The following is a 16998-nucleotide window of genomic DNA, read 5'->3' on the forward strand; positions in this document are numbered from 1 at the left end:
GTCGCTGTCTCAGAAATGTTCTTCAAAGACCACAAAATGGACACAAATTTCCTATCTTTCCATCACAACAAAGTGGAAAAATTCCTTGCGTACTAATATCCTCTTGCAGGAACACTCAACAAAGTAGCTGAATATTGGCAGCACACAGGCCTCTGTGTCGAAGTATTGAATTTTTCTCCACCCATCATGTGGCAACAATTGACGATCTCCGAGGCAGTGGGGTACAAAATCAATACCGATGCACAGTTGAGGTAGGCACTAGCTACACGTGAAATATGCCTTGGATGGGACGGAAGACATCTGAGGGATGGATGAACAATGTCGGTACATAAAAACTTTCACTCTTTTTTGCTCAATATATCATCTTGTATCATCTGAATCTTTCTTTCAGCTCTTTGGCTCCCTGAAAAAAAAATGAGCTGCCACTATGAACATCTTCGGCGATCTGCTGCAAATTAATATTCCAACAATGTGATGTATATCAAAATGACGCTAGTACATTGTATATATATTTCTCTCACACGTATACCAAGGGAAAGAACATTTATTGAGGTAATGACCTTTGTTCTGCCATTTTTTCAGCAGTGCTGTTTTTCGATCTCTGTGTACAAGGTTACAGCACACACCTCTCATCCAGTATGACAACATTTGGGTACGAGGACGTTTGGGTGAGACTTCCCAGAATGGTGCCATCGAGAACAATACCTTGTACTTGTCTAGAGGAATAAAATCAATACTAGTCCCTAGTGGAAGTAATTGCCTCAAAGAGCTTTCCTCTTTGCAACAAGCGAACATATGATACAATGTATATTGCAAATATTCACTGATACACACTCACACACACACATGCAACACACTGACAAAATATGATACTGGGAACACACCAGGTGGTGATTATTATGCAAGACATAACCCATACTGCTTGATATGACATTATATTCACTATACTACAATGACACATAGAGCATGTGTAACTAGGCTAATACGATGACATTGGTCAAAATTGATACTTTGTAGGCCACAAACATGTGAGACAGTGACCAATCTTCATTTTTGTTGATTTCATTTCATTTCATTTCATTCATTTTTTTTTTGTCCATAGAATGGAAAATCTTCATGAATCAAGTGACATCCATATTATATACACATAGAACACACATTTCCAAATGAAAAACAAAAGATAACAAACCAACACACATTTCATTGATTCATTAAATAAATACTTTCACAGAAATCTTTACACCAAAAACACAAACACACATACCAAAAAAAAAAAATACATCTATGACATAAGCAGTGGAATTTCAAAGATATTGCTAACAAGTCTTCTTCAGCAAGTGTAAAAAACTGCTGAAGAGAACTCCTCTTTTAGGTTGAAACACTTCTGCTGTGGCCTACTATGAGTTACAGAAATGGGCAATTGTGCGTTTTGGGAAAACATTAGCATACATTTTGTATCACTCTATTCAAGAACCACAATCATCTAAATAGAAAATCAACAGATGATGGGAAGGATCCAGGAAATCAACAAGCATATGCATGTACATGTAACTTAAAGCTGCTCTGAACTTATAGCTATGATCAGCTGAATCAAAACCCATAAAAAGAAACAGGATACCACCACAATATGTCATTACACAAGCACTAAAATATACTATCACTAGAGGGCATTCATATTAGCCCACGCCTTGTATACACACAATAAATCTTTACAGTTACTGATCACAAGGTAATGTGATATTTATTTTGATTTGCCTTGAGTGAAGAAAAGAAAAGCAATAACATGATTAATAATCTACATTATTGAAAACCATGAATACATGGTTTATTTGAATATACCCATACGCAACCTCAGATATATCTAGATACTACATTTCATGTATCAAAAGCATTGTGACCTACCGTATCACAAACCTGACCGCAAACTTTCATAATATCACAAAGAATAACCACACGTGTCACACACATATACCGCACGTCCTACTGTCACACTGAGCAAAATTAATTTTTGGCTTTTTTGTTGTTGTTGAGGGGTGTAATTTATGACATAAAATTTGTTGTGTACATTTCAAAATGGGCATCAGTATATATCATAAATGTATACTATATATGTACGTATACAGGGTTCAGTACTAAATTTTTGTCTGGTGACCTGTTTGGGCCACTATAACCTTAAATTAGATCTGAAATTTTGGTGTCCCGAAAAAGATATGAAATGGCCCAAAATAAATCAAAAAAATAGGCCACCTAAAAAATAAAATGCAGTGGCCCGAAATGAATCTTCAGTGGCCCCTGCATGGCCACCCCTGTCGAGCCCTACTTTTGTATCTAAAAGTTGTTCTGAACTCTTCAGCTGCAGGAAATGCTTAAAAATTCATCTACTCCTAAGTGGCATATACGCAAGTCATCATACAGTGGAGGACATCTGTATGGCTACATGACATTATCTTTACTTACCAAAATGTGCAATCAGCTAGTTTATCATTTCAGTCAAATGTACATTATATGCTTACTTGTTCCCTCAAGAGACCAAAGAATGGATTCTTCAGAAAACCCTGCTCCAAGCTATTTTTACATAAAGTTATACCCTTGAAATCCATGCTGTTACATGCATTGGCTGTTGTTGATCCATGAGCAAAGCTCATTGATTGTCTGGAGTAACATTAATTTGAGTACATACAAGTAAAGTGATCTGCTGTTACACTATAAAGAGTGCACGGCCAGAAGTCTCGTGTAATGGCTTCATTGGCTGAATTAACCGTAAGAAGGGAAGAAGGATGTACCAGTATTGACACAAGAGGGCGCTTTGTATGTTGTGAGACCTAAGGCACTATTTAGCATGGCACAACTTTGGCAAGGACCACGCCTGACTGGTCAATAACTATAGACAGCCCAGTCGCTGTATAAATAGAGACAGGGCTGTACCGTCATGACCCACAACACAAAGAGAGCTCAGCGATCGCATTGCAATCGCTTCGAGTTTTGATACTTTAGATCATTTTTTTGTCACCTCAAACTCATCTAATGTAAATCTTCCTTAATGAGACTTCATATCTATGCTATCAATATTGACATACACATTTTAAAACTTACCGAAAATGATGATTATATGTAGCATGTGCGAACGGTACATCGTGAATTTACTAGTAGACTGTGTGTATTACACAAATGTTGGTGATCATGTGCAAAGATAACACTCTGAAATGAGGGAGATATTGTAACTATATAGACAAAGAGAGAAGAATGTCAGTTGTTGAATGCCCATGCTCAAAAACTTGCCATCTGTGGTAAAAGATAACGTACTACATACTTCAGCAGCGATTACATTATGTGTAACTATAATTAGCAAGTACCAGGGTGGGGTGGGGGTGGGGGCAGACAGTGATGTTTCCCTGAACTTTGAACAGACAAAGGAGCAATAAGGAAAAATTGCAGCAAAAATTGTTGGCGACACTCTAAAACAAAGACAAAAAAAAAAAAACAATTAAAAAAAAACAAACAATAACAACAACACCCGAACCTAATCTTAACAGTAACACAAATTCTAACCCTAAGTGTAACCCTAACCCCAATCTTTACTCTAACTCAATCACTAAGTGGTATTTAGTCCAGGGTTAATTGTTCTGATACAGTGTTGACATATGAACTTTATATTGTTTATTAGCTTGTTTACTTTAAATACAACCTTAACTCTTCTGTACATTTAACTTTACTTAATAGCAAAGCTAGCTCAAACATGTAAAGGTTTTCACTTTGTTTATTAAAGGACATACAATGTATGGTAAACATGAGGCTCAGTATGATGGGTGTGTGCATGTGTGGTCATACTTCCATGTGAATATTAGGCAATATGAGAGAAGTGTAGAATCTTTCAAATCTTTTCTTTGATGCTTTCAAAAACTGTTTCACAGAGCTGTAAAGAGATATACAGCTGCAGAGTCAAAAGGATTTCCTTTGCCTGCAATACAAAACCACAAGAAGCTTGGGCATTACCGAAGCTTGAGAACAGCCATATCAAAAGTGAGTCCAAAAGAATAACAGTATCAAATGCAAACACATAAACTCACAAAGAAACAACGTAATTTGAATATGTATATATATAACACATATACTTTACATTTTTGAACAAGCAAATTATACTGATGAAATAAGATTAGAACTGATTTCATCCTTTACTTTTGAACTAAAACTGTCACCAAATTATTCTTTATGAAACCACTAACTCATATCTCTAGTTTCTGATGTGAGAGAGAAAATAACTTCAAAAGTGCAAAGCTAGTTCACATTAAATGTGCAGATTAGCTCATTTCATGTTTAATAGCAAAATGTAATATTTGAACCTCATATGTAATATGTAATATGCGCAAGTGCAAGAGTTTATCTCCGGATGGATAAAGAGTCTATACTGATACATTTTTTCCCCATTAGCCAAGGACAGAGCTATAGTTATCTGCACTGACTATAACCCTCTTCTGAAAACTGATTAAACTTGTGTTATGCGTGTCTATGCGTATGATATGTGCATCTGTGTGTATATAATAGGGTGCGTCTGAGCGCTCTCCTATAGAGAACTGTACCGTATCGTACCGTACCCGCACCAGAGGAGCGCTTGAACGCTCCTAAAGTGTACCGTTCTGTACTGTATGAGCCAAAAATGGACCACTTCCCGATGTGCTCAAAAAGCGTACCAAAAGCTCGCTGTAAAGCATGCGCGTATCATGCGCATACGTCACAATGCAAAGACATCATTCTCTTTGTTCGGGACAGCTGTAAAGGGGGTATCTCACTGAGCGGCGAACGTTTGCGAACGTAGCGAATTTGGGAATTCGCCAGGGTTCGTAAACGGTTGCAAAAGGTTCGTTAACATTCGCAAGAAAGTTCGCAAACGGTTTTTATTGTTGCAAACAGTTTTTCTTGTCGCAAAGAAATTTTGAACATGTTCAAAATTTCTTTGCGAACCTTTGCGAATTTGTATTTTCGCTAACAGTTGCAAACATTCGCAAAACACTCGTAAGAATTTGCAAACGGTCCTAATACGATGTCGCTAACATTTTTATATGATTCGCCACTGCTAGCGAACAAGTAACCGCATGGTTCCTATATAAAAGCTTCTGGAACAGACAAGATTCCACTCTAAGAAAGTTCTTGAAGCTCTTGACATCTCCATCATGATTGTAATTGCTTCAAAGGCTTTTCATATTGACTAAAGTCTGTCCTCTGCAACAAGCACTCTCTGACTCTCTTTCTGTTCTTCTTCCTTTCTTGTTTTTCTTTATTTTATTTCTCTTATGCTGCACAATTCTCTCTAAAAAAAGAAAGAGTGAAAATGTTCACTCTTGAAGGTGTGAATTACAGAAAAGAGTGAGTTTTGAGTGAAATTGGAGTGAATTTTGAGTGAAAATATCTATTTTCACTCATTTTGGAGTGACCTCAGGGATCACTCGAAAACCTTGGAGTGATCCCTGAGGTCACTAAAAAATGACTGAAAACGAACATTTTCACTCCAAAATCACTCTAATTTCACTTGAAACTCACTCTTTTCTATTATTCACTTCTTCAAGAGTGAACATTTTCACTCTTTCTTTTTTAGAGAGAATAGCTGTAGCAGCAGCCTGACAAAGCAGCTCTTCAAGGATAGCAACATCTTAAGCCTCTTCTTGGCAGAAATTTATTTCCATATCCTGGAAATCCATCTTGAACGGTTGTCACAAGAGATCTGAATTCAGTGGAAGGTTTTATGTCGTTTTATGGGTCTTACTATACACAATCGCCTGGTGCTTTTGTAGGTCCAAGAACATTCGCAAAATTGTCGCAAAGGATTTGCAAACAGTTGCTAATATTTGCAAAACTGTCGCTAACATTTGCAAAATTGTCGCTAACATTTGCTAACATTCGCTAGTAGTCGCCACCTGTGTTCGCAAACACTTTCGCAAACATTCGCTAAAGTGTTGCTAATTGTCGCTAAACATCGCTAAAAGTCGCTAACTGTCGCTAATGGCAGAAGCGAACTTTGATTTTTCGCAAACATTCGTCAGAAAAGTTGGCGAATCTCAAATTCGCTACATTCGCAAACGTTCGCCGCTCAGTGAGATACCAGCTTAAGGAGTTCAAGCGCCAGGTGGATGACATTCTTGCTACAAAAATGCGTGACCTTTTCTAAAATTAACTTGTGAGGTACTCTTTCCCAACAGAGCGCTCGAATGCTTCAATTCTGGCACAGTTCGGTAAGGTACGCTCTGGTTTAGTTCGCTTTGGTTCGTTTAGAGCGCTCAAACGCACCCATAGTGTCTGTATGGATTCCTGGATCAGTAGTCCCTTTGTTAATAAACTATCTCTATGTACACACACATCCACATGACATGTACGAGTTTGTCCCTGCCTGTAATTTAGGTTCATGTACTGGAATATAAGTGATGGTAGAGTCTGATTTAGTGTACCCCATCTCATAAAACCAAGAGTGCCATGGCTCATTTAATTTGTCAGTAACAACTGCCACGATTCAGTGGGCTCTCCATTGGTCTGGCACGTAATTAGCTATGCCTCACGCCCTCTCACAGTTACAAGTTACCATCACCCCAACTCTGACCCACTCAAGCCCACTGGTTTAGTGAACATGTGCGAGGTGCTGTTAAAAACAGGGTTTTACCATCTTTAGTGTCTCCCGCTGGCTAACCATAGTGACATGAAAATGGGTTGAGGTTTATTAAAGCTCCTTGGTTAATCTTATCTTGTGGCTGGATGTGCTACGTATTTCATTTCATGTTTCATTTTAGTATCTTTAATCAAACCCATATATCCAACTTTGTTAATGACTTTCATCACCATTATATTCATTTCATTGTCATAATTCACTTCATTAAAGTGCACGTCCGTCGCTGGTAGAGTTCACACATGTCATTACATAAAGCTGATAATTACTATGATTTTCCAAATGTGTCTTTTCACATTGAGAAGCAACATAATTACTTGAGATGAACCTGGGCAGAACGGTATCTCAAGTTTCACCTAAAGCGAATGTGAAAATTGATCTGGGAGGTATTGCAGCAACAAAAAAAAAAAAAAATGTCAGATCTTAGTTATTTATACCTTCCAATGAGTAGCAAACACATATTCCACAGTGATTTGAATGCTATGGATAAGTGTTATAATAGTAAGTAACTCTGTGACCAACCAACTACATATGCATCAGGTGCGACCCCAACACAAAAACACACACTCGTCAAACAAACACAATATTACAGGGATGCCAACCTTGTAATCTGCATTGCCATATTCTGATGGGCTCAAAAAATATATGTTTTTGATGGAAAAACAGTATATTTACCTCTCCTGCAACACACATCATATATGTGGTTATGAAATTTGGAAACAACAGCACTTTCAATGAGGACTTCAATATTTTGGGTAAAAAATAGTACTAAATACTGCAAAAAAAAAAAGCAGTTGGCATCTCTGGTATTAGTATGTTAAGATCACAGTGCCTCACAGGTGCTTCACCACATTGCACACATGGGACGAACCTAAGAGGCGTATATTTTCCCCATCTTCTGAGATATTACCCTCGGAGTCGTCGCCAGCACCATGCCCTGCAAATGACGACGGAGACTCATGGATCTCCACATCATGGATGTACAACAGGTCTTGGCCTGCTTTCCACATGGAAGCATTTTAAAAACGGAGCACAAGAGGGCGCTATGTTCACGCAAGATGGCCAAATCGGCAGAAGGTAGATGATATAGAGATTCATGCCATATTCAAAATATCTGCATATGTTATGTGCACATTGCTATGAAATGTAACACAGACTATCATTAATGACTACAAATAAATACAGACTGCCATATATGCAACATTGCACCTCTCCGGACATGCATTAGAAAGGCACACTGAAAGGAACGGACACTGTGATTCTTATGGTCAAATTTCCTTTCACAAATGCTATTCTTTTTATCAGACATTATTGACATCATCTTTGGTTTCTATTTTAGTTCATAATTTGCGGATTGCATAGATACACTGAATTCAAACACAGGCTGGTTCTCATTTGCTTCACATGATGTTAACTGATTTCTTTTTTGTTAATATGTGAACTCTATAATACATAAAATAATTGAAATACATTTTATGATTTACAATGTGGTCAGATGAACATATCATTCTCCTCTTCCATTTCTGCATGTACATACTGTTTGAACATTTATGCATTCATTAATTCATTTACATCAAAATAACTGCACTGTCTCGGACAGATCCCAGTTTGGCAGTCTGCCAAGGACAATGCACACACATAGGAACACACATAGACATGGTGATACAGATCTTTCACATTCACTCATTATTAAAGGAGAATGAAACCCAAATATGCATGTAGATTGAGGGAATGCAGCAATATTAGTAGACCACATGAACAAAGTTTGAGGAACAGCTGGCAAATCATTGAAAGCTATAAATCTTTAAAGTTAAGTGCTGACATCCCTTGATGAGACTACAATATTTTGTGACATCATCATATGAACAATCATACAGATTAAAAAAAATAGGAAGAAAATTCAACACATTTTCACTTTTGTAGCATTTGTAAAACAGCACTTGACTCACATCTTTCAAAAAGCAGGGGAATGATGTTAGCCTGGACATGAGTAACACGTCACGGGAATGTGAACCTTTGTTTTGACGATGTGAAATTTCGTGGAATTTTCTTTCTATCATTGTCCATATGTGACGTCATAAACTGCAGTAGTCTTTGCTTTCAGCAACTGTCGCACTGAAACTTTAAAAATCCAAAACTTTTCTACAGATTGCCGCATTCCCCCGAACTTTACAGATGTGTTCTACTACTATTGCTACATTCGCTTTACCCACATGTATATGGTATTTGGTATTTGGTACTTCATTCCACTTTAACAAAGCTGCACACAGACATGGGGGCTTGGCCCTACTCAAACACTTTTTGAATGGTGACAAAATATCATACCCTGGTCTATGTACTTAAAATTCCATACCCATGGAGAAAATTACGTGCTATCAATCATCAAATACATATTCTATCCCTAGAATTCCAATATGACACTTAGAACTGCCACAGCAGGAAAATGTCACAAAGAGCTTTAGCAAAAAAAAAAAAAAAAAGAAAAAAGAAAAAAGAAGAAACATTTATTTTTGTAATTAGAAAATATTGACACTGACTCTTTACCCTTACATTTCAATGACAAAAATAAAAACCCAAATCCACGAACATTGTCAAGGTGATGGTTGTTTCCCCATGGTCAGCAAGAGCTGGGTTCCCATACTGAAACCCAGGCATAATGTGCAGAAAATTCAGAGAAGTACAATTGTATTGGGCTCACAATACCTTACCAAGAAAGTGTCCTAACATTACTACTCTCACAACTGCAAAATGACAAATGCACTTGGGTATTCCATACACACCCATGGTGTGTTATTGTCTGGCCCTGATATGAAGGTTGTATGGTATAAAAATAACTGTATTTGTTGAATTCTTAAGGTATGTGCATGTCTGTGGAAGGTCACTGGGAAATAATGCTGTGATATTTGTCATTTATGTTGTCCCTTTATACAAGGACAAGCTACTACCCTCTAGATATATACATTGTACATATGTGACCCTGCATCACAAAACAAACAAAAAGTCGCCAGACATGGATTTTTAGAGAAGGACATATTCCGAAAGAGCAGACTCTAAGCTTTAAAATGATATATAACTCAATTCAAATGGACTCTCCTAACCAATCTAAATATTGGAAAGAAAGTGCACACTCTGAAAAAGTGTGTACCGAGAAAAGAGGCTCTGAAGTACAGGGTCTATCTGTCTATTCAAGCGCTTAATCTTATACCAAACCGTGCTAGCTGTGAGATGAATGGGACAAAAAACAGGATGTAAACTATGGGAGCAACAACAATGAAGGGATTATAAGATTAAATTGAAATTGAACATGCTGTATTAAACACATTCTGAATATGATTGATGCCAACTTTCAAATCAGGAGCATTATCCCTTCAAAAGTTATCAGACTTGAAAGTGAAGAGTGAGCAAAGGATTATCAAGAAATGAAAAGGTGCCTCTAAGGCATACCTGATCCCACTACTCTACATAAAAAAGGTTTTAGAAAAACTACTGAAAATGCACTTTCCCATTCATTTTATGATACCAAACTTAAGAAAAATGCAGAAGAAGGGTAGCTCTTTAAGAAAATATGAAAAACTAAATATTGACTTGGTTGACCCGTTTCACCTATTTTTTGAGTCCTCACATGAAATCAAGGGGTGCGACTTTTTGTTCGTTTTGTGATGCACGGTCACATATTGTCAGTTTAGAATCAGGAAGGCAGTATCACATTCTACGATTGAATGTAGATAAAAATGAAACAATCAAGTTTCATGAAATAGAAAGTTTTATTTGATAATCAAAAGTGGGTAGAGTTCCAAGAATTATTCCAAAGATAGGGTAAAATGGTGCCTTTGTGGTTTACTGAAAATGGAAATAACTTAATATTGATGACATAATGTAGAGGAGATCAAGCTCTACAACATGATACCAATAACCCCCAAAAATTGTAATAAAGCCAGGGGTGGATCCAGGAATTCTGTAAAGGGGGGTGCTTTTACAAATAAAAGGGAGGCACACACCCCCCTCCATTTTTTGTCTTTATTTCTTTTGTTTTAAAAAAAAAAATAAAGGGGGAGGGAATGCATCAGATTTATATGCTGTATCTACTGCATGCATACCCTTTTGACAGAAACCCCTGACTCTGTCTTTACCTTCAACGTTAGTCCTCTTCTTCAGAGATTTGTTGATGGCAGGCTCCTTGCCATTTGGGGGCAGGAGAGACTGCTGGTACCGGAGGATTGTCTCATCTTCACTGTCTGAAGATGACTCCTCATCCTTGTAACCGAAGCTGTCTCCTTTAGACAGAAGGTGGGAGAAAGAAGATCAGTACATGATGTGATGCAAGACGATCACATTGAAGAGGATGACACAAATATGAATTTGTAAAAAAAAAAAAAAATGCAAAGGAGGAGAATTGTACTGAAGATAGAAAGAAAAGCAATGAGGTACAAGAAGAAAGAGCCAGAGGAGGAGAAATAAAAGGAAAGAATAAAGCAGGATGAGAGATGATAGAAGAGAATGAAGAACAAACAGAATGAGAGGAGGAAGGAAAGAAAGAATAAAAGGTGGAGAAGAAAAACAAAGATGTGAAAGATACCAAGTGAATGAATACTACTTTGACCTTTCTAAAACAGGAGATGATACACTGTATGCTATTTCAATGATATTATTTTCAAACAACTGTAAACATCTGTCTTATGTAAACAACATGAAGTTCGTTATAGGTCTTGCATTTACCTGGGTATGATAATGGCTGAAGACTATTTATATGTGTATAAATAAGAGTGTAAATACTAAAATAAATAATGTGCTTGCTGTGCAAGGTTCTTGTAAAGTTACGTTGACAGGTAATATGAAGGCAGGACCCTCTGGGCGAAGATGTACATTCATTGCATAAGCTACACTGTATATTAAAATTAATGATTCCTTGCATAGTTTTTGTTTTTTAGTGCAACTCATTGACAAATCACCCTTCACTGACAAAAAATATAGGCCAGTTATTCAGTGTTTTGTGAAGATATACTTGCTATCATTGTCACATCTGTCATATTTGTCATCAATTTTATTACTACTGCAATCATTATTGTTATCGCTAATATCCTGTGTTAACCTTTGGGAGCTTCTACCACCATGAATACCAATTAGTGGGTCTAATGTACTTTTCTTTTTTATGTTACAAACTTGTCTGACTCACCAAGTATAGCTTGCTTATCCTTCTTTGCCTTCCTTTCTTCCAGACAGGGGCAGCCACCACAGTTGGCAAAGCAGGCCATCTTGTTGAGGTACATGAACATCAGGACCAGGAAAGTGAGAAAGATGAAGATGACCCCGAGGAAGATCAGCGCTGCCAAGGGAACTATCACAAAGGGGGAAAAAAGAAGACATACCACTTTACAATCAAGGAAATATCACCAAATGAACAAAAAAGAGAAACACATTGGCCAAGTATTATCTTATCATCACTAAGTTTATCAAAGCCCAACATAACACCAGTACTGACAGAGAAAGCCTTAATATACTGTTGGACACATAAAACATTTTTTTTTTTGCCAACCATATTAGTATACAAATGTTACTCAAAGAGAGGTAGCGTTGTTGTTTTTTTTTTTTAAATAACAATGTCTGTCCCTCAAATGTTATTGAAACCAAGCATGCAACCATACATATCCTGTCATATTAAAAGTATTGTGGTAACTCAGAAGACCAAACAACATGCAAAGTTCCCTTTCAGACAATACAGGCAAAAATTTTGTTAGGACCTTGCTGGAAATAATGTATTATATCTAGATATGTTATACATGTAGCTTAAGTGCAAAAGCACAGTGAACTGTACACACACAAAAAAAAACTTCCTTTTTCAAATATTTAACAAGTGGATAGTAAAAGATCACTGACAGTTATCACTTTAATGATACAAAATAATCAGACATCCTTAAATCGAAGTTAAGAGATATTTGATACAGTACTTACAATCAAATGAAAAAGAGCTATACAATCAAGCTCAAACAAAGTGGCAAAGTTCAAATAATCATGCATCACATTCATTGGAAAACTCATGAAAGGTGTATTTTTAGTTCAAAGAAACAAGTTTCCAATATGTTTAAAGAAAACAAAAGATAGGTGCTTGTCATCACAGCAAAATCAGGATTTGGGATAGATTAGTAATGGTTCAACATGCTATGACATAAGAAAAATTCACATTCAAATCATGCAAAGTGTGTTAGAAGCTGAGATCAGTACTAAGTGGCTGTATGAGCACATAAGGCGCATTTAAACATTAGATCATTTAAAAACACTCTGTTGTCGGCTTAACAGCCTCTCATGATGAATGAATGAATGTAATTAGAAATTTTGTCAGTATTCACTACAACTCAGACATTAATCCTACCTAAGCAGTAATCTTATTCGTTCCATTTGATTGAATTACATGTACACGACACAGAATTTAATGAACAACTCAACTAATTACACATTATTACTTGTTTTTGTGTGAACTGTAGGCCCTACTTGTAAATGTTTTCCAATCACTGACGTCAAATGAAATTCATATCACACATACATCAATCAATTTTTATATTGTCACTATTTTTGTGGCATATTCTGCATTTTTGGGCAGAGCACACAAGCCAGTTTGCTGCATTGTGCTTCAACCTAACAATTATGACAATTTTTCTCAATCTGTGTCTCTCTTAGAACAGCCAAAGAATAAGACATCTCTTGAATTGTGAAAGATTACAGTTCTGGTATAAGACTTGAAAGACTACTGTATATTCGCGGCATGAATTTTTCGCGAATTGGAGCCGAAGGCCTCTTTTGCGACATGAAATTTTCGCAAACTGCCACTGGCATTCAATGCATATAATGTAGACAACAACTTTCGCGTGCATTTTAATTTCGCGAATCCTGGCACTCGCAAAAATTCGCGAAATTAAAATGTAGGCGAACATTCCTCATTTTACAGTACATTAGACTTCTTGTAAAAGAATACAGGCAGGAGTCGGGCTAAGGAATGACATTCTTGGTAGAAAAAAAAGAAGGTTAGTGATTGATGTGTAGGATTTGCTTTGGCATGTTCAACACTGCAGATATCATGCATCACCCACTCAAGCTAACTTGGCATGATTGCCAAGTCCAGTGCAATGTGTTTTGGTGCTCTTCAAAAGTCAGGTCGACAGTAATATGCATTGAAATGGCAAATAAATAGCTTTGTCTGCATTCTTTGAAACTAAGTGCAATGGTGCAGAGAGACAGAAAAAGACTGGTGTTTGTGAATTCATTTCTGTGTAGAAAAGATGACCCCTGAGTTCAAAGACTCAAAGATCTCTGTTTGCACAGCAAATGTCAGCAGTGTTTTGCTTCAATACTTACTGTAGGGTTTGCTAGCTGTATGACAGCATAATATGTGATACAGTAAGAGACGGACATATACTTGATGAGCATATGGTTTCATTACCATCCTCTTATTTCTTCTTAACATTATCTATTAAGTATACACATAAGTGCCTCATTTTCTTCAAGCTTTGACAGCCATTTGAAAATCTGATGCCCACCATTTTGATAGTTCTGTGGCTAAACTCAGCATTATAGAATATCGATCACTATGCATATATCATATCAACAGAAAACATACAGCCAGTACTTTGTCTCATCATTATAGGTATTCATTACAAACAGTAGGTCAGGACTACTCTACTACTTTATACTCCAATACAAAACTGAATAAACTCTACATCAGTTCTGGTCTTACTCATGCCTACTTTCTGCAGGCATTACATGTAAAATTTTATAGTGGATGTGGCAATATCATTGATTAAAAATGCATTACACGAAAATGAATGGGGATACACCACAGTTTGCAGTACCTGTGATGCTTTGAGTATCAATATCATAGAACATCATACTCTCATTCCAAAATTTTGAAGGACAACTTTGTGGTGTTAGATCCTGAAAAGATTTCATGAAGTTTATCACAAAGTCTATGTTGAACTACTAAAATGTACATGTACATGCTTCAATTTTCCTTTAATTTTAAAGATTTAGGATATAGTCTACAGTAAACGTAAAGTATTCAAATGCAAGGAAGAGAACATCTTATCTGCAGTTTGAATCAAAATGTTATTTTTTTCTGATAGTGGATAAATGGATAATTCAGGTTATATTTTGAATGAATGGTCCATTTGGAAAGTGATGCAGACTACAGGAATATGAGGCTTGTCCTATCTTTACAAAAGTAAGAAGTTCAAGTCTATGTTACAGAGATAGACCTCATAAAATCAGGAAATGATACTGGTCAGTTTAAGCAGGATAGCAACATTACACATGACATGGATATTAATTAATTCCACATCTCACTCTGTTATAGATAAACCTCTCTTAACTTAATATATAATGCAAGATCTTGGTCATTGGAGTAAAATGAACACTGTGAAGCAATGTTTAAGTGAAATATGTACATGCAGTTTATCAACTGCATATCAAACATCAGTGCAAGCTCCTGACTCCACGGTTTAAGTACAATGTATATCCAAAAACTGTTGTTATCTACACATTCTACACATGTCAGAAAATATATTATATTTTCATATTAATTTTTTTTTCATATTTCAACACCTGTACAAGTATAACTTGGGGATTTTTCACTGCAAGTGTTCTGGGAAAACATGTTATTATTGTTCTCATTTGTCATGTGGGTTTATCTTCTGATGATAGCTGATACCTCAAAACTAAAAAAGAAAGAAAGATAGAAAGGAAAATGGATGTTGGACAACACTCTTACAAATGTAAAAAAAAAAAGAGTTAAGTTTTAAAGGGGAAAAAAGGTGCAAATTACATTAAAATCCACTCTTCAAATCTTTTCATCTACATTGCCCTGCTCTACCCTTTGGTCTGTCTCACTAAAAAGTATAGGCTGTACACATGTGAATCCCCAACTCTTCTACTTTTTCTGACCATTGGCAGAAGGCAGCATTATATGCATATAGAGACAAAATTTGTAGGATAAGTACTACTGCATAATCAAGAAACATATATGTTTTGACAGATTTCTCTCTTTATATATCATCAGAATTTTCAAGACAAAAAGCACTACAAATTTTGTACTTTCATTCACAATTAGCATCCATTTTTTTTAAACATGCTTGCAAAGTAGCATTTCATATGCATTTATAACAAATATTCATCATGTACTTGATATGTAAGTCAGATGTCATGTTTGAATCTGACAGATGAAACAAAGTAGAATGAGGAAAGCACACTTAAGAACCAGCATCACTGAGACTTACGTAAAGGTACTGTTTACCATTGGGAGCAGTGATTAAAAAAAAAAAAGTTTGAGTTAATTGATGCATACATGTACAATGTATGTGTACATGTAGGTCAGTTGTATCACAAAATATCCTTTCATACAAAATTTTTGCAATTAAACCTGAAGTATAAGGAGGTATCACTACTTTTCTCAATAAACCAAAATTGTATACAGTTTATTCGAGAAACAATTTTATCATAACTATTGTTCACATTTGTATATTTAACAATACTAAACAATGATTCAATATACTGATTCATTTTTTACATTGGTTGTATCTATCCCTAACTCACACTTTAGAGTTACTTTGAAGCAATAAAGCTTGGTTTTTGTTTCACCCGCAAATGTTAAATAATGCCTTTAATGTTTGTGTGCCCCTTTGCAACCCTGAAATTGGGATTCCTCTCATGAATTTTCCTAAAAATGATAAAACTGAGAATTTTGTCATGATGAAAGAGGAAACAATATAATAGATTTTCAGTAAATTTATTCAGACCCCGAAAAAAATAGTACCAAGTTATTCTCGGTACAAAAAGAGAGCCTACTTTTGAGTGACATGGGGTAAGTTTTTCGTATCTTTTCAAAAAATCTATGCAGTGTATTACTGCAAGATTCCATACACAATGGTGGAAGGGATTATTCTTCAACCATACAAAATTTTGTGATGTTTGCAGAAAGGATAGATAACCTTCATACTGCATATTGATACTGCATAATGATACTCACGACCGTCAATGCCTGCCATTGTGGCAAAGTTCCACCACAGACGCCCAGCACAAAGAAGATTCTTTTTCTAGAAGCACGGAGACTAGACCAAGTCCAGAAAATCAGAGCCAGTCTTGTTTGGATCTAAGGATCCTGCTGATTGACAAACAAACAAAACAAAAAGCAACAATAAAAAATAAAACCAACATATAGAATAGGTACAGAAGGAAGGCCCTAGCCCTCATCAGGTGTAGATTTGAAAGTATATCCTCATTCATTTCTCTCCTCTTAGATGATTTAGGTGTATATCTAAACTAACTTTTAGTATGAACAACCCAAGATGTAGTGTGAATGTTATCAG

General features: G+C 36.2%; 1 protein-coding gene across 1 annotated transcript in view; it reads right to left on the reverse strand.

The window, feature by feature from the left end:
* LOC140227001 (synaptotagmin-14-like) overlaps positions 1 to 16788 on the reverse strand; it is a 56217-nt gene extending 39429 nt beyond the window's left edge. Inside the window, exons 1-3 of the mRNA XM_072307437.1 lie at positions 16659 to 16788; positions 11823 to 11984; positions 10780 to 10923 (exon numbers count right to left, since the gene is read on the reverse strand). Coding sequence (XP_072163538.1) covers positions 10780 to 10923; positions 11823 to 11984; positions 16659 to 16677 — 325 coding nt within the window. The 5' untranslated portion in view covers positions 16678 to 16788. The remainder of the gene's footprint in view (positions 1 to 10779; positions 10924 to 11822; positions 11985 to 16658) is intronic.
* Between the last annotated feature and the right edge of the window lie 210 nt (positions 16789 to 16998).

This window comes from Diadema setosum, chromosome 1 (genome assembly GCF_964275005.1).
Source record: "Diadema setosum chromosome 1, eeDiaSeto1, whole genome shotgun sequence".
In the NCBI taxonomy this organism is placed as follows: domain Eukaryota; kingdom Metazoa; phylum Echinodermata; class Echinoidea; order Diadematoida; family Diadematidae; genus Diadema; species Diadema setosum.